The sequence below is a fragment of the Ornithodoros turicata genome, chromosome 5, assembly GCF_037126465.1.
Source record: "Ornithodoros turicata isolate Travis chromosome 5, ASM3712646v1, whole genome shotgun sequence".
In the NCBI taxonomy this organism is placed as follows: Eukaryota; Metazoa; Arthropoda; class Arachnida; order Ixodida; family Argasidae; genus Ornithodoros; species Ornithodoros turicata.
The window spans coordinates 43358954-43380106 of NC_088205.1; the positions used below are offsets into that span (position 1 = coordinate 43358954).

At 45.1% G+C, this 21153-nt stretch overlaps 1 protein-coding gene across 3 annotated transcripts in view; it reads right to left on the reverse strand.

Annotated features, from left to right (window-relative positions):
- LOC135394413 (GTP-binding protein 8-like) overlaps positions 1–10718 on the reverse strand; it is a 29425-nt gene extending 18707 nt beyond the window's left edge. For 2 of the 3 annotated variants that reach the window (XM_064625144.1, XM_064625143.1), the window contains exons 1-3: positions 10364–10718; positions 4051–4149; positions 3851–3981 (exon numbers count right to left, since the gene is read on the reverse strand). In XM_064625144.1, coding sequence (XP_064481214.1) covers positions 3851–3981; positions 4051–4149; positions 10364–10630 — 497 coding nt within the window. In that variant the 5' untranslated portion in view covers positions 10631–10718. Of the gene's footprint in view, positions 1–3850; positions 3982–4050; positions 4150–5572; positions 5758–10363 lie in introns of all 3 variants that reach the window. The other variant, XM_064625146.1, reaches the window with a different exon arrangement.
- Between the last annotated feature and the right edge of the window lie 10435 nt (positions 10719–21153).

Genomic DNA, 21153 nt, shown 5'->3' on the forward strand with positions numbered 1-21153 from the left:
CGCGGCCGCAGCCACTTTTGCGCAGCTTTTAAAAGAAAATGAGAGAAGATAAGCCCAAGGCCCCAGTTTTCCGGGAGATTGGAGTGCACATCCATACAATCGGGAGAATGAACGAAATTCATGAGGCTCCCAGATAATCCGGGAGAGTTGACAGGTATGCATAGGGTTCGGAATCCTGAGCCGTTTTTGTAATCCCGTGACTCCGGGATTGCTAAATGTGGATCTCAGGATCCATCTTTAGCAGAGCAGGCCTACGACATGACTCAGCAATTCCCTTCTTAACAAGCTTCGAGTGCAAATTACCAAACAGCATCAGAGTTTTTTTGGTTCTAGGCTTGTACAACCAGCATACCTGGTTCCTTGCAACAAAATATGATATAATTTTAAGAATTTGAGAGTACATATTTGAAACTGGTTGTTCAAGTCCGGAGTAAAATTCAGAGATATAGGCCTCAACTGTATGGTACGTATCTGCCAACCAAATACCAGCAGAGCGTCAGCGTTCCACCAACCGAACGGCAGAACAATAGGCACACAACCAAAACGCTCATGTGTGTCAGGATAGATTTCGGTCAACGGAGGGAGTGATAGCACAACGGAATCGAGCTAGCCAATCAGCAGTGACACAAAACTCACATGACTGCATTTTTTTTCCACGCTTTCCCCAGCACTGCACACAAACAGAAAAATGGTTGCTCTGTTCGAGGTGGAACGTTTGATGTTGAGAAGAGGATTACGGAACGTAAATATGTCGGAGTACAATGACGTGATTACAAAGCATTTACACTGGACAGAGGTCGTGGACACTCTAGGAACTAGTAGTAAGTGTGTTTTCGCTTCTAAGAGACGCATTTATATTTAGAGCTGCGTCAGCAATCCGTAAATTGGCCCTGCCAACAAGGAAAGGGAGTATATTTGCAGGCATATCAACAACCTGTGTCTGAGTAAATAAACCTTTGTTGACAGTGCGCTCTATGTGTGTGTCGTCTTTCTTCGTGGTCTTCGTGCTTTTCTGTTGCTTTAGTTACAATGACTGATTACCACCTGGCCTAGCTCGATATGTCTATGTGCCAACCTCAGCGCCAATAATCTGTCACATCTGGTTGCAAGAGCTTCGGTTTTGCTCTGCTCACGGTGCTCCGGTCGAGGCAATGCTGGCACATTTCGGTCGTGAAACACATTCCATGCAGTTCCCGCCATGGACCACCTTTTTTTAAAGCACCTAAAATATCTTCAGCACTGTTAGCTAAGCTGCTGTCAGAGGAGAGATGAAGAACTTGTTGTATGTGGTTGGAAAAGCTTTGGTTTGGCTCTGCTCACATTGCGCACAGTCCGTTTGAGGCAACACTGGCACATCTTGTTCGTGAAATACAGGGTGGGTGCAGATTAAGTAGCCCCACATTTATGCACATATGGCGTTCACTGCTTACTGCATCAACTTCTGGTGGCACGGGATGACGCATTTATCTGATGAAAATGAACAAAAAAATCGTGGTAACCAAACTCCACGTAACAAAAAAATTATCCATCCAAATGTTGCTCTCTGTGCATCCCGATTGTCCTATGCAGAAGTCAATATAGCGGTCACGGCACAGTTGTGTCTAGCTACTGCTAGGCGTACCAGATCTCGTTTTGTTTCTGCGTGGGTAGCACCCCCTGCGGTCGGGCGATGCAACTGTGCTACACTGCCATGTACCATTGGAAATACACGGAGCTAACTTCGCATTGCGAACGATTTTATTGCACAGAGTTTGGTTACCACGATTTTTTTTTTCTAGATTTGCACCACATAAATGCACCGTCGTGCGCTGCCGGAAGTTCGTACGGTATGTGGGGAACGCGCTATATGCGAAAATGTAGGGCTACGTTATCTGCAACCACCCTGTACACTCCATGCAGTCCCCATCATAGAGCATCTTTTTTTTAAAGTACCTAAACTATCTTCAGCAATGTTAGCTAGGCTGTTGTCAGAGGAGACGCGAAGAAAAAATTAAAAAGCTGTCTACATATAGTAGAGAAACCTCGGCAGTGCTTTTGTCAGCAAGTGCATCATCTGTGCATCATTTTGTGCATCAGCAAGCATGTAGTCAAATTTGTCAAGAAAAATTTTGCACAGAATGGGCATGACACACAAGCTAATAGAGATTCCACGCTGCTGGACATAAACTTGGCTCTGAAAAGTGACAAAGGTGGACAGCAAACAAAACTTTAGCAGCTAAAAAAACAAAAAAAACTATTGTCCGGCATTCCACAGGCATGCTGCAAAGCAACCATGCCAAATGCATCAATGAAGTTCACACACTGCACGAAAGAGTTTGTTGCATGGTGTACAGTAGAAAAGCTCCTCAATGTGCACAGATTAGGCACCGGGAGAGCCGGGTATATTCCGGCATGAAGGGCTTCAACTAAACACATCGAGCTGCTCACTTTGAAGGGATCTTCGAGCACCATGTTATTACGATGTACCTGAAGGTACTTGCTAATGTGCGCTTGCCAGCTACCTCTCTCAGTAACAATGGCACAGATGGAAGAGGCTTCCTTGTCGGACAAGTTGTCCAATTAGCCAAACTATCTAACTTGAGCCCCTCCAAAATTGAGAGAGTTTTGAACCTTGTTTTCCCCTTCCTCTGATCTGATGCCTTGGACCAGACAATTCCTTGGGCACAATAGCAAAACCTCCCTTCATGTGCAATTCCAAGAGGGATTGGTGGATTGGAGGGATATGCTGCAACATCACGTAGTACGGCCCAGCTACGTTTCTTCCTGGTGCAGCTTTTGCATACGCCATCCACAGCTTCCCAGATGCAGTATTCTCTCTCTTCCCTAAGTGCCTCACCTGCTATCTTTTGGGTTGTGACCAGTAGCTCTTGCTTTTCTACAACAGCTTTCAAGCTGAATTTTGGTCCTTGTTGGAGAACGTGCTCAACATCTGGTGATATGGAGGCTTCTTCGAGGTAGACAACAGGGACCGCTCCCACATTACCATTCTTGGTGCTCTTCTGAAGTTTGAGAGGGTTTTCTGACACAAAAACTTTGCTGCAGCATCAACGATGCACTGGTATTCCCACATTACCCTAATCGTTCCAAATCTCTTGGCATTGAAGCGGACACACCACTGATAATTTTGCAGATCCTTCACCAGCACTCTCCAGAAAACCTGTACTGTTTTACGCTGTTTTATTTTCTGACTAATGTGTGATGAATTGCCCTGTCTGACCTAGTATTAGTCATGTCTGGTTAGTCATCTCAAAGATGACTAATGCCCAAGAAGATGCCCAAGATTCCATGTTTGGGCACACTTAACTGCTGACGGTCTGCAATTAAGCTTAGTTAAAGTAGTGTTCTTCTTGTTGTGGTGTGGGTTCATGGTCATAAGTAAAAGTCTGTGTCAATGACTGTCCCATTCATGGAAACCGAAAGCACAGCGTACAGGGTAGGTTGTGAGTGAGAAGACCTGCTCAGCACCCTAGGCTGACGATCGAGCAATCCACACAGCAAGAGTGACTTGGGAGACTTTGCCAACCTCTGGAAGGTACCCACGGGCACCCATGGTGCAAGTTACATATGTCATACAAGAACGGTCCATCCCCAAAGTCCTCTGTTTTTTCTTACGTACTCTACAGACAACCCAGCTAGTGAGAAATAACTTTTCAATATTTGTAGTATACAGCTATAAGAGTATGCAAAATAGAAAAACCATACACAGCAGGGGAGAAGACTGACGGAAACCACACATCTATGCCCATGCATGTTGCCATCCTCATCTCTAATGGCCTCGTCCCTGCTTCCATATCCGACTTTCAGTTACGTTACCTGTACTGTGGCAACAAAATCATGCATAGGAACTTACTTTGTTCGGCTTGTCAGGAATTTGGATGCAAATTCAGCGAAATCCTTTGGCTGCCTGAATCCATAGCCAGGCATGTCCACAATGCAGAACCTCTTCCCAACTCCAAAGAAGTTGATTGTTTTAGTATGTCCCTATTATAAGAAATGTTATTGTAACTAGTCAAATAATTTGCACTAAAGACTGCGAATTAAGTCACTTACTGGTTTCTTCGATGTTTTAACTTCTAATTTGGGGGCACGTGAGAAGAGAGCCTTTATAAGTGAAGATTTCCCAACATTGCTGCGACCCATGAAGGCAACCTGCACAAAATTATAAATTAATTTAATGCAAAAGAACTTAATTTGACAAAATTTTCATCAGATAGCAATAAACGAAAGTGACGGCGTGATAGAACTGTCGGCCATGAAAAGGAAAGTATATGTTAGCAATGACAATGCAGCAGGCACCTTTGGGCTGTTATTTAGTCATGGATTGACTAAATCTGTCATGGATTGAAGTCATGGATTGACTAAAAAAATGACAAAAAAACATGTGCACACATTTTAGCATGCTGGGAGCGGGTTTATAGGACTTGACGATTACTCCTTTCCCTGCAGAATCTATGAAAAAAACAATCTTTCTAGTCTTGACAGAATCAAACATGTTTCTGTCTGAGAGGAGGGAACATGATGCAAAAACTAAATAATGACTGAATCATTTTCACAGTGAAACTACTGTATTATGCTTAAAATCTGTGTCATCAAGGAAAAAGAAAACATATGATTCCTACTAGGCTCAATACACATGAAAATAGAAAGTCAGGTAAAGCAAACCAAAGGAGAAGTTTCTGACATATAAGACTTGTGTGTCTCTTGTATGCACACTTTTACACCTTTAAAGCTATGTACCCCAATGCACAGTACACGGTTGTACATAATATTTCACAACTCCTGGTCATTCAGATATGTGAGCTCTTGTTTCTATTCATGTTAAATTTTGTTTTTCATGGAAACCATTTTCCACTGTATGACTGTTCTGGCTCAGCTACAATAAGTAGAGCAGCATCCCAACGGAAGTGTATATGTAGAGTAGATCTAAAAGTAATACACTTCAAAGCAGTGCACACACTGGACTGGAATGTGGAGGGACGATATCCCAATTATACAATAAACTGCTCAACCACAAAGCCATTTCACTGCATTCTCCGCTCAGGTAATATCTAGAACCCAGATGTTCAGGCATGAAATATGTTCGTTTTACGCATCTATTAAAGACAGAAAACATCTTAATTAAGGCATTAAAAATGTAATTACAGGCACCCTAAATTACTGGACATGTCCTCGTGTTATGGGCTCTATGAATGCAGAAAGAAAGCAGTCTTCTTTTCTTTCTTTCCCCTTTTCTCTTCATGATTTACATCACCATTTCTTTCTTTTCTCTATCACCATCATCACCATCTTGTCCTCGTGACGCAGCATGAATGACAAAAATCAGACCTCCAACTATGGTAGCACTTTTATCATCAGGGATTTCTGAAGCGACATACATGATTCGTTACATAACACACATTTAAAGAACAAGAAAACCTCAAACACAATGCTTTTCTCACCAAGCTCAGAGGATAGTCTGTATATCAAAGTCTAGGGGAGGCAGCAGCTATTCATAGTGCCAGTGCTCAGCAATGAAAGGAGTAATGCTTCATGTGAAGTGTCGGCAACAGTAAGACAGGAACACCATTCCTACATTTGTGGGTGTGAAGTTTAGTTGTACGTTAAGCTTTTGCTTGTGAACAGTGAAGGTACATTCGGCATCCACAGAATCCAGTGGGGCAAACTTGAACTTCATAATGTTGAAAAACAGAATGTCGTATATGGGGTTGTTCCAGTTCCTCTCGCTCCACTATCTCCACAGACTGGAAACTGGGGTTTCTATAAGAAGGAGATGTCTCAAGATATAGAGCACTTTCATCAAGACTCAATCGGCTACCGGACCCCATGACACAGTCTCTGCGTGATCCCAGGCATGAGAAATAAAACTCACAGCAGACTGATACAGATACAAAACTCTTGTCAGCATAAAAGTACTAGCTTATAAATCAACAATCAGGCCAACTCTTGAGTACGCGCGTAATGTCTGGGACCCATATAAGAAGGTCCATGTCAAAAAAATTTAGAGGATTCAAAACCGTGCTTCAAGATTTATATACTCTGCTTATAAGACTTAAGACATCAAGCAAAACTTGGAACATTACAAAAATATAGAAAATTGAGAGGATTTTGTTTGTGCTCTAGAAGATTGGAATAGGCTTCCAGGAAATGTAGTAGAACACCAACACAATTTACAAGCTTTTATTAGGGCATGAGAGGGCTCTATGTAAACTCTGCATCCCTGAGCTTCGTTTTTTGTTTGTTGTTCTCCCTTGTTGTTTCTCCTTTTCTGTATTGCACGGGTGAGTGTTCTTGGCGTATGCAGGAACTGCAGGTTCTGTTTTGACTTTATTTGTGTTTGACATTGTACTTACTATACTTAATATTTACTGTAGTTAATATGTGTGAATTGTATCTCTCCTGTTATGGTTCGTCAAGGGCCAACAGTATTCATAAAAAAAAAACAAAAAAAAAACATGGGAACAGCTTTATAAGGGGCATGACCAGATACACAAGTAACTAGACATGTGATTGTGCCATAAGGAACACAGCGGAGGACGGATAAACTTCTGGGACGAGCATATGATTTCTCATGGTCTGCCTCGAAAGAAATGATGTTGTATTGATAGCAAGGAACTAGTGAGTTATCTTCAATCCACTCTCAAGCGTGTTATTTATCGGGAGTTTTGTGCAATATGCCTTTGCAAGCAATAAATGAGTTCAAAGAATGGCGTGGCCAAGTCACGTAAAGTGACGCCTCCCAGAAGCCTTGTCTCATTCTGCTGCCACAAAGCCATTTTAGGCAATATTTTACGAATAAAGTCGGTTATAGGCACTTATGCCAAAATAGGCTTTTATAGGCTCCTCATCACCTAATATGTGCTTTTGTATCAAGGAGGCCTACTAACAGTGGAGGAATAAACCTAGCCAAATATAGCACACACAAAAAATGCCATTTGCATGAGAGTCTGGGGTCCAGTAATGTTAGAGCCGTTCTGCAACAATCAACCCACTAATGTCCGGCCATAAAGTTGGGGTTTGTATCTCCTATGCATGGGTATGCATACTGGAAGTTTGTCACTTCACAGTCAGCTATGCTGCTCTCTCCTAGTACTTGTTGGAACACTGATATCAGATGGCACAACCTATGTTAGCTTTTCTTCTTACGTTAGTAAACTGCAGCTATGGGGTGAGCTGATACATCGCCAAATGCTACTTGTCATTGTCTTGTAATCACATGACTGTGAAAGCCGGTCTTTTGTAAACCTAGCTCCAACATGGAGGTGCCAAACAGGTAATAAGATTTTACAAATTCATATATATATAGACCACTGTCCTACAAATACTACTCGCTATTCAAAATGGTTCATAAATTTGACAGATTTGAATAAGAGTGCTTTACACTTAAAGAATTATACTGTGAGCACCTTAGATTTATTGTCCTTCGGCTAAGCTCAAACTCCAACTACGCCACAGCTGATTTACTGATATATTCACTTAGTCTACTAAGTAACTTCTTAGTCACCAATAAAATAGCATAAATTCAGGCAACCTGGAGTGTGGACTCCACCTGACCACCAGGCTTGAGGGGAGACAACAAAGAGACAGCCTGAAGGAGCATGTAAATTTATGAGACAATCACAAATATAAACGGAGGAGACCGTCGTTCCATTCTTCGACGCCTGGTAACACCCCTGGCTTCCCACCAATGGACAACTGACATTCTCCCCCATCTATGCTGAGCAAAGTTGATCCAACGCTTGCTTTCTGCATGCACGAAACACCTCTCGTCAAGATCCTATATTAATTCATTGAATGCGACCCGATGTGGCTTTTACAGCCCAGTGGCGTTACCGCTTGAGATAAGTTGACTCTCCCAGATGCTGTCACTGTGGTGCTCCAGAAGATCTAGAGCACATTCTTCATCACTGCCCACACTACCAACCTTCCCGAATCGGACTCTCTGGGTCTCTTAACCAGCTGGAGTCTCGCCCCCCTCTCTCAAAATTGCTTGGTCCATGGCCAAATCCAGCCACCAACACTGTGCCCTCAAAGCTGTTGTGACATTTTTGAACACCACAGGACTTCGAACCTTATTGTGAAGGGGCTCAATATTTCATTACCTGATCGTACCATTACTGATAGTGCCATTGGTGCTTTTTAACCTCTCCTCATTACCGTTCACCACGTATCCAGTGAACTGACACAAGTCACAGTCTCAGCATTTGTGTCATCTGCAGGTTTCCAGCACTCCTGCACTCAACTTCAAATCTTAGCAGAAAGAATGGATTTTAGTTATTAGTGGGTCACTAAGCATTTCCTGTGTGTTGTGCTGGCCAAGCAAGAAGCTGTGACAGTTGCTATAAAATGGGAAGTGATAATTTGTGAGAGCAATGCAGACAAAGAAAGGCAGATTTTAGGTTTGGTCACACAAAAACAGTCTGGCTTTCCAAAACGGAAATTCATAGAGATTACTTTTTGGCTGCTGAAACATGAAAGTTTTGTTTCTCCTTGAGAATGAAAATATACTGCATCATCCCTTCGTTGTAGTTTCTCGTAGACCACAGCAGCCAATTGTAATCTCGGGAGAGAACAACAGCATATTCTCCAAATATGTGCCCACCCAGTTTTTGAGTTGGCTGACACAGAGCAGAGATTCAGCAAGTTTTGTTCTGCTCTAAGGACAATGCCCCAAGCAGAAAAATGCAGCCAAGGTTCCTATAGCTCCACTTTGAAGGGAAATTTGGTTACCTGACGTCACTGAAATAAATGCCTGGCAGGAGTATTGAACTCCAAATAACGCTCCTGTAAGCCCTATCGCTCCAAATAGACAAATTTCCAGAGTAATACGAATGTTGTCATGAGAGCTGCCTGCGGAGTGGCCGGAGGATCTCCCTATTGGCTCACATGACGTATCTATGTCGCGTCACATTCCCTCCCAAAACTCCTCCTCACATATTCTCTGATATATTGGACACAAAGAATTCTACAGCAGGAGAGAACTCAGCTGACAGCCACATGTCCCCAACCTGAGGTTGCACATACGTCTTTCTGTACGCAAATTGAAAAATGTGCGAGTCACAGAGATTTATAACGCTGATAATAATCATGCAGCTCACATTAGCAAAAAGTTAAGGAGGGATTTGTTAAATTAGGGAATACACTGCTGATAGAAAGAAATATCTATAATTTGATGCTCAGCGAGCAGACTATCACTTTAACAGTGTTGCATTGGAGAAAAATTTGATGCAAATTATGAGGACATGAGAGCGCAATGTTGTTGTGCTTCATAGGGATATGTGTCACGTCGGGCACAAGCAACGGGAAAATACATAATTTGACCAGAGAGGTGGTAGGTATTGCAAGAAATGACTATGTCAATTTTCAATGTTACCACTTGCATGGAGATTTGCAAGAAGGCCAAAATTATTAGGGGTAATTTTTTTGTTGCACAAAAACATGAGAGTTCCAATATTTTCTTACAGAATTTGGTTATTTTTGGCAACGGCAAGATAGGGTCCCTGGTGGCAATTCACGGTTATACAGGGTGGGTGCTATAAAAGGTCAGTCACATTTTCACGTGTGACGCTATATCTACTTGAGAGACAGACTTCCGCTACCACACAGTAAATAATTTGTGCCAGAGAAATGTATGAAAAAATCATGGTTGCCATGCACTGCATAAAAAAATAAATACGACCACGCAAACTTTCATCTCCGTGCATTTCCTATGCGCTATACCGACGGATTGAGACGAAAGTTTGCGTGGTCGTATTTATTTTGTTACACAGTGCTTTGCGACCACAATTTTTTCGTAGGTTTCTCTGGCATAATTTTTTTACTCTGAGGCAGCAGAAGTCTGTGCGTCAGCGAGGTATCGGTCAAGGAAGCATCACACCATGCACGAAAATGTGACTGACCTTTTAGAGCACCCACTCTGTATGTCAAGAGAGAGATTTCAAGCCATGCTTGTTGGTGGGCTGTTGATTAATTTTGCTTATCTAAGCGTCCCTTAATGTGCGCTGAAATCTCAGCATACAACAAGCCATGTTTAACGTCCCTTGCGGAAAACGGCGTGCCTAGCCTGAGAGAACTGATGACTTGGATCCTAGCATAATAGTGCATAATACTCACTTGGAAAGGTGCTGAAAATATGGGAAGTGCCTTAAGTGCATTGCATGGAAGTTAATTTGGATGTGACAGAGCTAGGCACCTCGTAATTATCAGCAGGGTAGGATCTAGGCTGGGTCGGAGGCCCCGGGTGTCCTGACACCCACCTCAATTTCTGTCGTAACCGAGTGTCGAGCTTAAGACCAAGCTGTCCAGGACCGAACCACCCGTCCAAACTCGAAAAATCCTGATCCACTCCCGACTGCCAAGTACTTACTTCGGGTAATTCGTGAACAGGGTACTGGTTCTGTGTCACAGCAGACGTCAAAAATGCTATCTTATTCAACTGTTTGTCCTCGAACATAGCTTCTGCAACCTCCATCTCCTTGATGCTTGGACAAATTGGGGCCTCGTTTTCACCGAAAAGTGGGACGAGCAAGTGCTTTTGTAGAACATTGCATCTGTTGTTGTATTGAATCCCTTCCCGTGGAAGAGCACATTTACTAGAATACGTTCGAAGAACTCTGAAGGCCATGCTCGACATGTGCCCGACATAACATACTGGGAGCAGCCATATTGTTTAGGGGAAATCACACATATTCAACCAATGCCTGTCCATTTGCAGATGAGCCGAATCGCTTCCCTTTCCCGCTGAAGGCATGTAGAGGGCGCCACTTCCCTATACCCCTTGTCGTCTGCTATGCGCTCTTGTCTGATTTCGATAAGCACGGTTTCGAACGTTTCGAAAAATGCGGCCTGCCTTCTGCCATTTTTTTACTTCTGGGACCAAGAAAAAGGAGCAAGGGGTATCGTTTCACGAGGTGCCTGCGGATCTCGCGTTACGAAAGAAGTGGTAGAAAGTGATAGCGAGGAAAGACTGGGAGCGGAACACTACTTCCAACTGTTCCGTTGTGTGCAGCAAGCACTTGCTCGCGAGTGATTACAAAGAAAACATCAAAACACGAACATGTGCGGCAGGTGACGTCAGCGAGCGTCAGACCTGGGTGTTAGGGAGCCTCCATGGGTTGCTGCGGCTGCTCCCTACTGGGTGTCAGAGCCGTTTATAGGGAGAGTTTGGCCATTACGAGGAGCCTAACTTAAAGCGCGTCATGCGACGTCACGGCTGAATGACCTCCCTCGTCGTGCCCTATTGTCATCCCGTCATCAGCTGGTCGCCGACGCCATATTGATGCTGATCGTTGTTTACAGTCCACGGAGAGAAGACACGTGCGAACTTCTTGCTCCGAAAGCCTTTCGTCCTTTGTCATGAGAGCTGCCTGCGGAGTGGCCGGAGGATCTCCCTATTGGCTCACATGACGTATCTATGTCGCGTCACATTCCCTCCCAAAACTCCTCCTCACATATTCTCTGATATATTGGACACAAAGAATTCTACAGCAGGAGAGAACTCAGCTGACAGCCACATGTCCCCAACCTGAGGTTGCACATACGTCTTTCTGTATGCAAATTGAAAAATGTGCGAGTCACAGAGATTTATAACGCTGATAATAATCATGCAGCTCACATTAGCAAAAAGTTAAGGAGGGATTTGTTAAATTAGGGAATACACTGCTGATAGAAAGAAATATCTATAATTTGATGCTCAGCGAGCAGACTATCACTTTAACAGTGTTGCATTGGAGAAAAATTTGATGCAAATTATGAGGACATGAGAGCGCAATGTTGTTGTGCTTCATAGGGATATGTGTCACGTCGGGCACAAGCAACGGGAAAATACATAATTTGACCAGAGAGGTGGTAGGTATTGCAAGAAATGACTATGTCAATTTTCAATGTTACCACTTGCATGGAGATTTGCAAGAAGGCCAAAATTATTAGGGGTAATTTTTTTGTTGCACAAAAACATGAGAGTTCCAATATTTTCTTACAGAATTTGGTTATTTTTGGCAACGGCAAGATAGGGTCCCTGGGGTCGGATAGGGTCCTGGGGTCGGGAAGCCAGGGGTGTCACTAGGCGTCGCAGAATTCAGTTCGGCAACAAAGCCCCCCTTATCACTGGCGCGAGTGGGTCATAAGCCGGCCAGTTATTCCTGTAGATTACATTCAGAGCGACCACGAAGCTGTGGACCAGCTGGAGGACAGCATCAATATGGCGCGGACTAGACGGCTGATAAGCGGATTCCGCTCGGATTCAGGCTTTTTTGGGGGCGCAACGATGGCTCTAACGTCAAAATAGGCTCCACCCATGAGGCGGCAAAAGATCAAAGAAAGGCCAAACTCTCCCTATAAATGACTCTGCTGGGTGTAGGGTAGTGGCGCCGTCAAGCGAGAAAACGTGAACTAATACGCATGCGCAGTACGGCACCTCTGACCAAATGGAGAGGCATTGAGTAATAGAGGAGGCGCTGATTCAAAATAGGAGCAGCTCCAATCAGTGGCGTATCTAGGGTGTGGACAGGTGCCATGGGCGCCAGGTGAACAGGGGCGCCATTATGTGGTCGGGTGTGAATGTGCCAGGTCGGGCACTCAACCTGGCACATTCATAAATGATCTGAAGCACCCGCTATTAGAGAGGTTGTAGTGTGAAACCTAGTGCGGACCACACGAAAACGCATCCCCAAGGACATCGTGTTAACCATGTTGCCATGGGCGCAAGTAGCTCTAGATACGCCATTGGCTCCAATCGAACACTGGGAACAACAACAACTTTATTTTTGACCTTGGAGAGTGGGGAGTTTCATCGCCACAGGCGATACTCTACCCCACTGCTGGTTGGAACGGGGGGAATAAATAACGAGTCCCTTCACAATAACGATCGAAGTCCGATGGTGTCCAGAAATGTCAGAAGAGCTTTGAGCGCAGAGCGTTGCTGGGCTGGATTGGGCCAGGGACCAAGCAATTTCGATAGGGAGAAAGAGCGAGAGTCCAGCTGACGAAGAGACTCAGGGAGTGTGGTTCGGGAAGGTTGGTAGTGAGGGCAATGAAGAAGAATATGCTCCAGATCCTGAAGAGCACCACAGTGGCAGCAGGTGGGAGAGTCAACTTGTCTCAAGCGGTAACGCCACTGAGCTGTAAAGGCCACATCGAGGCGCATTCGGTGGATTAATGCAGCATCTTGACGAGAGGTGTTTCGTGGCATGCGGAAAGCGAGCGTTGGATCAACTCTGCTCAACATAGAGAGGGGAAGAATGTCGGTTGTCCGTTGGCGGGAAGCCAGGGGTGTCACTAGGCGTCGCAGAATTGAACGGCGGTCTCCTCTCAGCAGAACAATACGGGTCCGTTTCCGATACGAGAGTGCTGCTTCTGCGGCGCTGTCGGCCTGCTCGTTCCCCACGACACCACAATGGGCTGGAACCCACTGGAGAACTAGCCTGTGGCCTGCGGCGTAGATAGTGTGGTAAGCCATTAACACATCTGTGACTAGGGGTGCGGATGGGCCTCATATGCCGGAATTTTCAATTCAACACTGGGAACGAGGCTATTCCTCAAACCGGAAGATGAGTACACGCGAAGAGTGATTATTCTGTGTTCTGGTTACGCTTGGGAGAAGAATAATGAGCATTGTACGTAATTTTTTATAATGTTTTATGTGGGCTAAGTTCTTCTATTTTATTGTGTGGACTTTTCACACAACTGTGGCTACAGAATTTGTTAATATGGTACGGAAAGCGCTTAACTGTGACAAATATTTCTGGACTTCACAGGGTTGTTTCGTTACGAACTGCCTTCGCAGGTGACATTATGACGACGTCAGCCCAAGTTGCAGCGACTTGTGCCAACCAAATACCGATCTCCGGCAGGTTTTCGGCAATTTGCACTTTGACTTTTTGTCTAGCTGGGCACAACGCTATTGAAAGATGCAACATTCCCATGTAGCATTCCTTTCCTTGCTTTTTTTTCCCTCAATAAACATATCCCCCCTCCCCTTGAGTTTGAAGAACACAGAAGACGACGAGGACGATACGATTGTATCTCATTACGGCCAAAGTCTCATTACGGCCAATGTCTCAATACGGCCGAAAGTCTCAATACGGCCGATAATCCTTTAATCCCCAAGTGTCTTATTACGGCCAAAGTCTCAATACGGCCGAAGGCAGTCTCATTACGGCCGAAGATGTCTCATAACGGCCAAATGTGAAAATGTGTATTGTAACCTGCATTGATATGCAATGTCGCAGCCAGGTATGGATATATATTCAGCAGGGTATAAGCCATGCACTGTGCCCTTAGGGCCCTTATCATATTTATATACTCATATTGAGAGACAAACGGTATGTTATCATACCACAGCACAATGCAACATATTGTGTAATGTGTACTCCCACAAGGTAGTGTTGATGTTGCTGTGAAGCAGGCTACTATGTGGAGTTAGCTACTTGTAGAGAGCTAGATGAATATTGGCTTTGTTGTGATGCTTTTGGAGCCATCCTACAGTCACTGGCCAAGAAGGAACACCTATCTCAGTCTATGTCAGTTTATTTCCATTCGCCTTACAATGGTACAATTCTTGCTTCTGGAATGAGTAAACCTGCAAGAAGCGAAGAGCAACCATGAATAGGCTAGAATATTTTAAAAAACAAAAAAACAAGCATTTGTCTCTACATGGCTGGTTTTAATGTGCACAAGCTTCACACGCGTTGATACGTGTCTGTTATTTCATACAAGGTTAACATAAATCTTCATCTAGACAAAAGAATGACAAGCCTTAAAAATGTGACTTCCAGGTAAACACAGGGCATGACCATGATATGAATATAGGTTCAGTAGTTCATTCCCTTAATGGAAACATGTGAATATCAAATAGTGATACATTACAATTCATGAAATGATGCATGCATAACTTTCCATTTCTGGTTTCTTTTTTATAAATGTAGTGCACGAATTAACCTTCGTGCACTACTACAAAATTTCTCACTTCACAACAGAACCTTATGATGATCTTAACAGCTCACCTCTTCGGCCAGGACTCCCTGGGCAGCAACATCCTATGAGCCATGTTGTTGTTTTTCCTTTTCGGAATCCTCCGTGCAGCCACATACCACGCCTGGAATGGAAAACCAGCTATAAATAACAATGTATTTGAATGACTTCCTCTTGAAATATTTATTCTAATCAGATATGCTTTTGTGCCTAGTATGGTGCGCGAAGGCACATAAGTACAACATTTGCAGACGTTGACGTAAGCAGTTCAATTCGATCAATTCAAGTACGCCGACTTGCGCTTTTATTTTTGAAGGAATACGACGACAAATTTTAACAAATTAAATATGGCTCACAATGATACGAGTAAATGCTGCTGTACGGTGATGCATTGTCGGTATCTTATCGTCTTCGAATAAATTTGTTGTTCCTAAACGCGCAACCAACTAGAAACGGCGCAAACCTACGAACAGATACTGAGTTACATCTATTACCGGCACTTCGGCTGTTTTGATTCATTTAAATTACTCGTATGAGAATCCAACTATGTGTGGACAGCACACTACTAAGCCAGACAATCTACGAAAGCATTACTCACCAGAATTCCTGGGGCCCTATCCTGGTCAAAGTAATCTCCTTCGATTACTTGAAATTTCTTCTGTCATTGGTGCACAATCGAAAAAGGCGTGAATATTATTAAAAGTGGTTGACACCTTCTATCAACCAATCGCCCCACGTGTTATCTTGGAAAGCGACCCGCCTTATCGGTGTTTCCTCCTGAGAATCCGAAGGCCACACCTGTGATCTGCCCGCCCTGCCTTGTTGCTTCGGTTCTTAGGTGTCGGAAACAGAAAACTCTATCAGCGTAAAACTGAATTGCGTGGAAAATGCGCGGAAAAGCACGCTCGTAATTTCCTTTTTTGCTGTTTGTCATTTTTCTTGACGTACAGATGTGCAAGATGGCAATGTTTGTGTGACACCGTGATTGTACTTTGCATTTATAATTCGGTATGTGCCTGTGAGATGGTGCTGATGGCAGCCAACAAAACGATGAAAGCGCGAAGTTATGGTGGGCTAGAAGGACTGGTGAGCCGTTCGGCGGTTGTCATATGTACCCGCCGATGTTCCTGCCGAGAGATGGCGCCAAGCGTATCTCGGCGCCAGAGCCGTATATTAAAAGGGAGTCTGGCCATTAATGGGTCATGCCTACACCTGAAGCTCCACCCACTTTTTCAGCTTTCCGACCAATGAAGTCTTGAAATATGGGGCGCTATCAATCAGCCTATCCTCACTATTTGTCCCTGTATCCAACATGGGCAGCGCCATTTTGGGTGGCAAGTGGATTGGATGGGATTGAAATGGATATATCTTGCAATCTGCAAAAGCAGTGGAATTTTGGTGCAAATTTCATGAACGCCACCTAGGGAGCGTAAGGTACGTCGGGAACTGTCGTCTGCTTCCGCCGTTGCACGGCTGCCGGCAGAACCACCTGCTGGGACACATTCTGTCGTCGGTATGATTTTAAAACACATCTATATGAATAGTTGGAATATAAAAGGCAATACTATTTATATCCATGAAATCCAGCAATTAAATATAAGATTGTACAGCACAGTGCCGTTTTTGTTATGATTTCGTTGTGATCGCCGCGACCGTCGTGTTCACTAGGCCTAACGCCGGCGACAAAACGTATTATTTTCGCTTAGATGTCGATGGATGAGCGTAAGTTGAAACTGATTTCTGAGAAAGGTATATGTGGATTTACATTTCCAGCGTAAAATCAGCGTAGTCTGTGAACAATTTTTGTCACGAAATCCCCGCTTCACGGCGTTTGTTTTTGTCGCCATTTTGGGTGGCAGTAAGGTGTCATGGCGACCCCCTTGGTAAAAAGCGAACCAATCAGAGGAGCGAAACTGTGATTGACAGGTCGAGCCTCTTTTTGTGACTCCTCCCAATGGCCAGACTCCCTTTTAATATACGGCTCTGGTCTGCCTCTGATGGGGTGCGGATGTGTGGTTCGTCATTGGTGAATGGTGTGCGACGAGCGCATTTACTGACGAAAAATGGATTTACAATGACGGAATGTGGCGTTCGTGTCCGATGATGGTGTGTGTCCTTTTCACTCTGTTCAAGTGTCTCTGTGTTTGTCTTCCTCTGTTGCCCGGCAGTCGTGCGATTTTTCCTGACGTGTCCTGACATGCCCCGACATGCATGCTTTCCTCGTTGACGCTTTGTATTTTTGTCTTTTTTAACAGGGAACATTCTTGTCTTGACGACGTCGATAGTGCTGCCCTGAATGGGAATAGTGCTATTCTTAATAATTTTGCGATTAAATTAGTTCAGAAATCAACCGCAAGAGGGACAGATGCATGACTTTATAGAGGAGAAAAATCATTACGATTCAGTTCCGTGCCTCGCTGTCGGATGGAGTAGGCGCATCGTTCTGCGCTCCTTGTTACCCGTACTCTGTGTTGATTTGTTGAGTGCATAGTCCTCTTATTAGCCATTGATGGAGTTACGTGTTAGGATATTTTGTTCTTTTGCAAGTCTCATTTAGTAAGACTTTAGAATTCCTACGATCAGTTTTCATGTATGGTGCTCTTCTGCAATAGTTTCCTATGCAATCGTTATAGAAGAATAAAGAAAATAATCTTGGGATAATGATTCAATAAATAATAGGTCCCCTGTCTAGAGCGTACGCGTCCTTGGGCCACGCAGGTGCATGATGACGTCATGCCATGGCTTCATTGCTGATTGACCTTGTCCAGTTGTGTCGATCGCGTGAAAAAAAAGCGGTGTAGCCTTGGGACAATGGAATGACATCACGAGCAACGCAAGAAGACGGCGCAGGGATGCTCTTCTCTCTTAGCCTCTCGCAGGTGGTCGCCGCAGAGAGCGCTAAGAGGACGCGCATGCGTTGCGGCCGCGGCGCGCCGCCCCAGTCAGTTGCTCGCTGGCTGTCACGGAGAGCAGACGTGCGCTCGGTTGCTCCGCAGTCCCCGCGCTTGCTCAGTTTCTGCCTGGCTGTCGGAAGGAGCAGTCGCATCGGTCTGCGCTTCTGTTGTGGTGGGTTGATTTGTTGTGTAACTAATTCTTTCGCCAACTTTGTCCCCGCTTTATTTGCGATGTTCATGCCTGTGCATGTCGGGTGCTGGTTGCTGTTGTCCGGGCATCCCCGCCATTTTCTATCTTCTTCTGCCTTGGGAACGGGAGTAGCGCTGGCGTGATTCTTGATAATTTTGTCATGAAATTAGTTGAACAAGTACCCGCTAGGGGGTGCATATGCGCGACTTTATACAGGAGAAAAAAGCATTACGATTCAGTTCTCTGCCAGGCTGTCGGATGGAGCAGTCGCATCGTTCTGCGCTCCTGTTGTGGTGGGCTGAATTGTTGTGTAACTCATGCCATGCCATGATGACATGCCATGATGACGTCACAGCTGACGTCACAGGATGTCCGGAACTGGTGGCCACAGCTGTGATGCTTTGCAGCCTGCCCCTGTGCTCCGTTGCCCAGCGATGGCCAGGCTGGCACGCTTCGCGTGCATTATAAGCCGCGCGATCTCGTGATTGAAAACACCATCTGACGGGGTGCTTGTCGCCGACACACACAAAACGCACTACTTGCTACGCACTTTTCGAGCGCAGAAAGATCGACAGGCTATCCACGTGAGAGGACCACGTGCTTTGTAGCTTTCGAGCTGATTGGTGTAGGCGCTAATCTGTTGGCCAGATAGATCGCTTTCCAACCCACATAAGGCGAACGTCTCGTCATTTCTGCGCTCGGAAATTGCGTACTTCTGGTTTCGGCGCATTTGCATAGCGACATTCAGCGTCAGATATTTCAACAAACGTGCGCGTTTAAGGATTTCTTAAACACGGAATTGCTTTCAACGAGGAATGTCTTCCGTCCTGCCATCTCGCTTTTGCGCGAAATCCCCTAATTAAAGAATTAATGAATATATAGGTAAATGATGATCTTGTAGTTACATACTTTCTTCGAGAGAATCTTCGCCTGACCAACTCAAAAACGGCATCCACTTTGTTCCGCTAGTTTTCTTTTCTTTTTTTTAACGAAAATTCTGTAACGAATAAAAAAAAACACCCTGTATATGGATAATGACTAGTGCTATGGTGTTAGTGGATGACCGGCAAACAACCTGCAGGAATTGAATGACAAGGTTCCCTGGAGTTGTGCCTCCAGGGTGGACTGTGAAATGAAACTGTGAAGCATAAACAGTATCTCAGTGATTAAATTCTTACTGCTAAAAACACCACAAATGAAGCCTGGGACCTACGATGCAAGAAAAACAAACGAAAAGATTAGATGTATGAGCGTTTTTTTTTTATGGAAAACGGGTCAAAATGGACACATTCAACAACCGCGCCGATTTTTCAACATCGGCGGCGGCGCGCCGACAGTTTTGGGACGGCGGCGGCGGCGAGGTCCACATTTCCGGTGGCGGCGCTTCGCCGCACACCTCTAGTTGCAAGGCTTCTGCCATGGCGCACCCATCTAACCAACTGCTTCGCCGTTCGTTAACCAGCAGCTGCCGTTGTTTTGCCTGTCGCAAGGCTTCTGCCATGGCGCACCAACCTAACCAACTGCTGAACGAGGCTTAGACAGGAGTGTAACTACCGTTATTTCGCCTGCCGCAAGGCTTCTGCCATGGCGCACCAATCTAACCAACGGGTTCGCCGTCCGTCAACATGGGAACGAGGCCAAGCGGGAGTCGCGCGTACGCCGGTTAACGGACGGCGAAGCCGTGGGTTAGATTGATGCGCCATGGCAGAAGCCTTGCGACACGCGAAACAGTAACGTTGCGCCATCTCTTATGCAAGAGCTGGGGCTTGGGAAGTGCCTGCCCTCCGCGTCCTCCTATTGGCCCGCATCCAGCAGGCGGATCCTCCCTCCCTCTTGGTCAGCAAACGCAAGGATAGTCACCGGGACCTTTCATTTTTCGCATAACTAAAATGAACTTACAGGCGAGAAATTAGTTTTATTTCTCAACGTAATCTCCAGCTGTACTAATGGTCTTGTCCCAGTGTTTCGCGACGTTTCACGACGGCTTGGGCGCCAGCAGCGTAGAAATCCTTACCGGCGCGTAGCAGCCATGATCTGACCGCATTCTTGACTTCGTCGTCGCAGCTGAAGTGGCGGCAGCCTCACACAGCTCTCGCAAACTCTGTATCAAAATGCGTGTTACTGCGCACGGAGCAATCTGTGCCTCTCTATTTGTCGGACGTCACAAGCGTATCCGGATTGGTTGCCGGAATTTGAAAATGGCACTTCTCGCTTCCTCGCGTGCGTGCCAAGGTAAATGTAGATGGTAGCGAAGCTTGCATTGGCCACCACGTCTTCAAGGGCGGCCATGATAAAGACCGTCAGCGCCATCCATCTGTTGCGGGGCAAACTACAAATTCCGTCATGATGACGTCACCTGGTACGTCACCATTACGTATAGCGCGAGCCGGGCGCTCGCGCTGCGCGTTCGTTCCATCGCGATGTCGAACCGCGGAATGTCAGAACCGCTGTTGAAAGCAAATCCAAGAGCAGAAACTTAAGCAATTTGTAAACAGAGAAGAATCAACACTAGCGACATGCGTGCAACAAAGGACACAGGAGACCAGGTGGGGGCTTGCTTTCTTTTATCACAGGTAAATTCGTCATGCCATTGTAAACAGTATAAATACCCACATCAGACAATTGATGTTCTGAGGCTGGAAGGCAGTGACTTTTCAGTGACTTCCATCTTTCATCATAAATACCCACGACAGAATAATGTGCAAAATAACCAGTATGACAGTCCATGTACTGCATAAGCACGAAAGGATAATGTACAAATTCCAGCAAACACAGGTGAGGCCCAGGACCTTAATGTCCAATGCACGCTGCTATAGCCGTCCTCATGTACATCTGGAACTTTCCACATATCTCTCGTACAAAGAAGGTGGAAGTGAACATATTTGCACTTCAAGATCACATTATATGATATTTGCATACTGTGTGATGCTATGTCTGCCCACAGTTTTTGGCACTGTAACGAATGCTATGGGGAAATAAGAAGGCACAAGTCCATTAGCTGATTATTTTAGAAGCCTGTGGTACTTTATCTTGCAAAACAGCCACAACAGTATCAGCTTCCAGCAATGACAACCTTGTTCAGTGTGTACACACCCTGCTGAT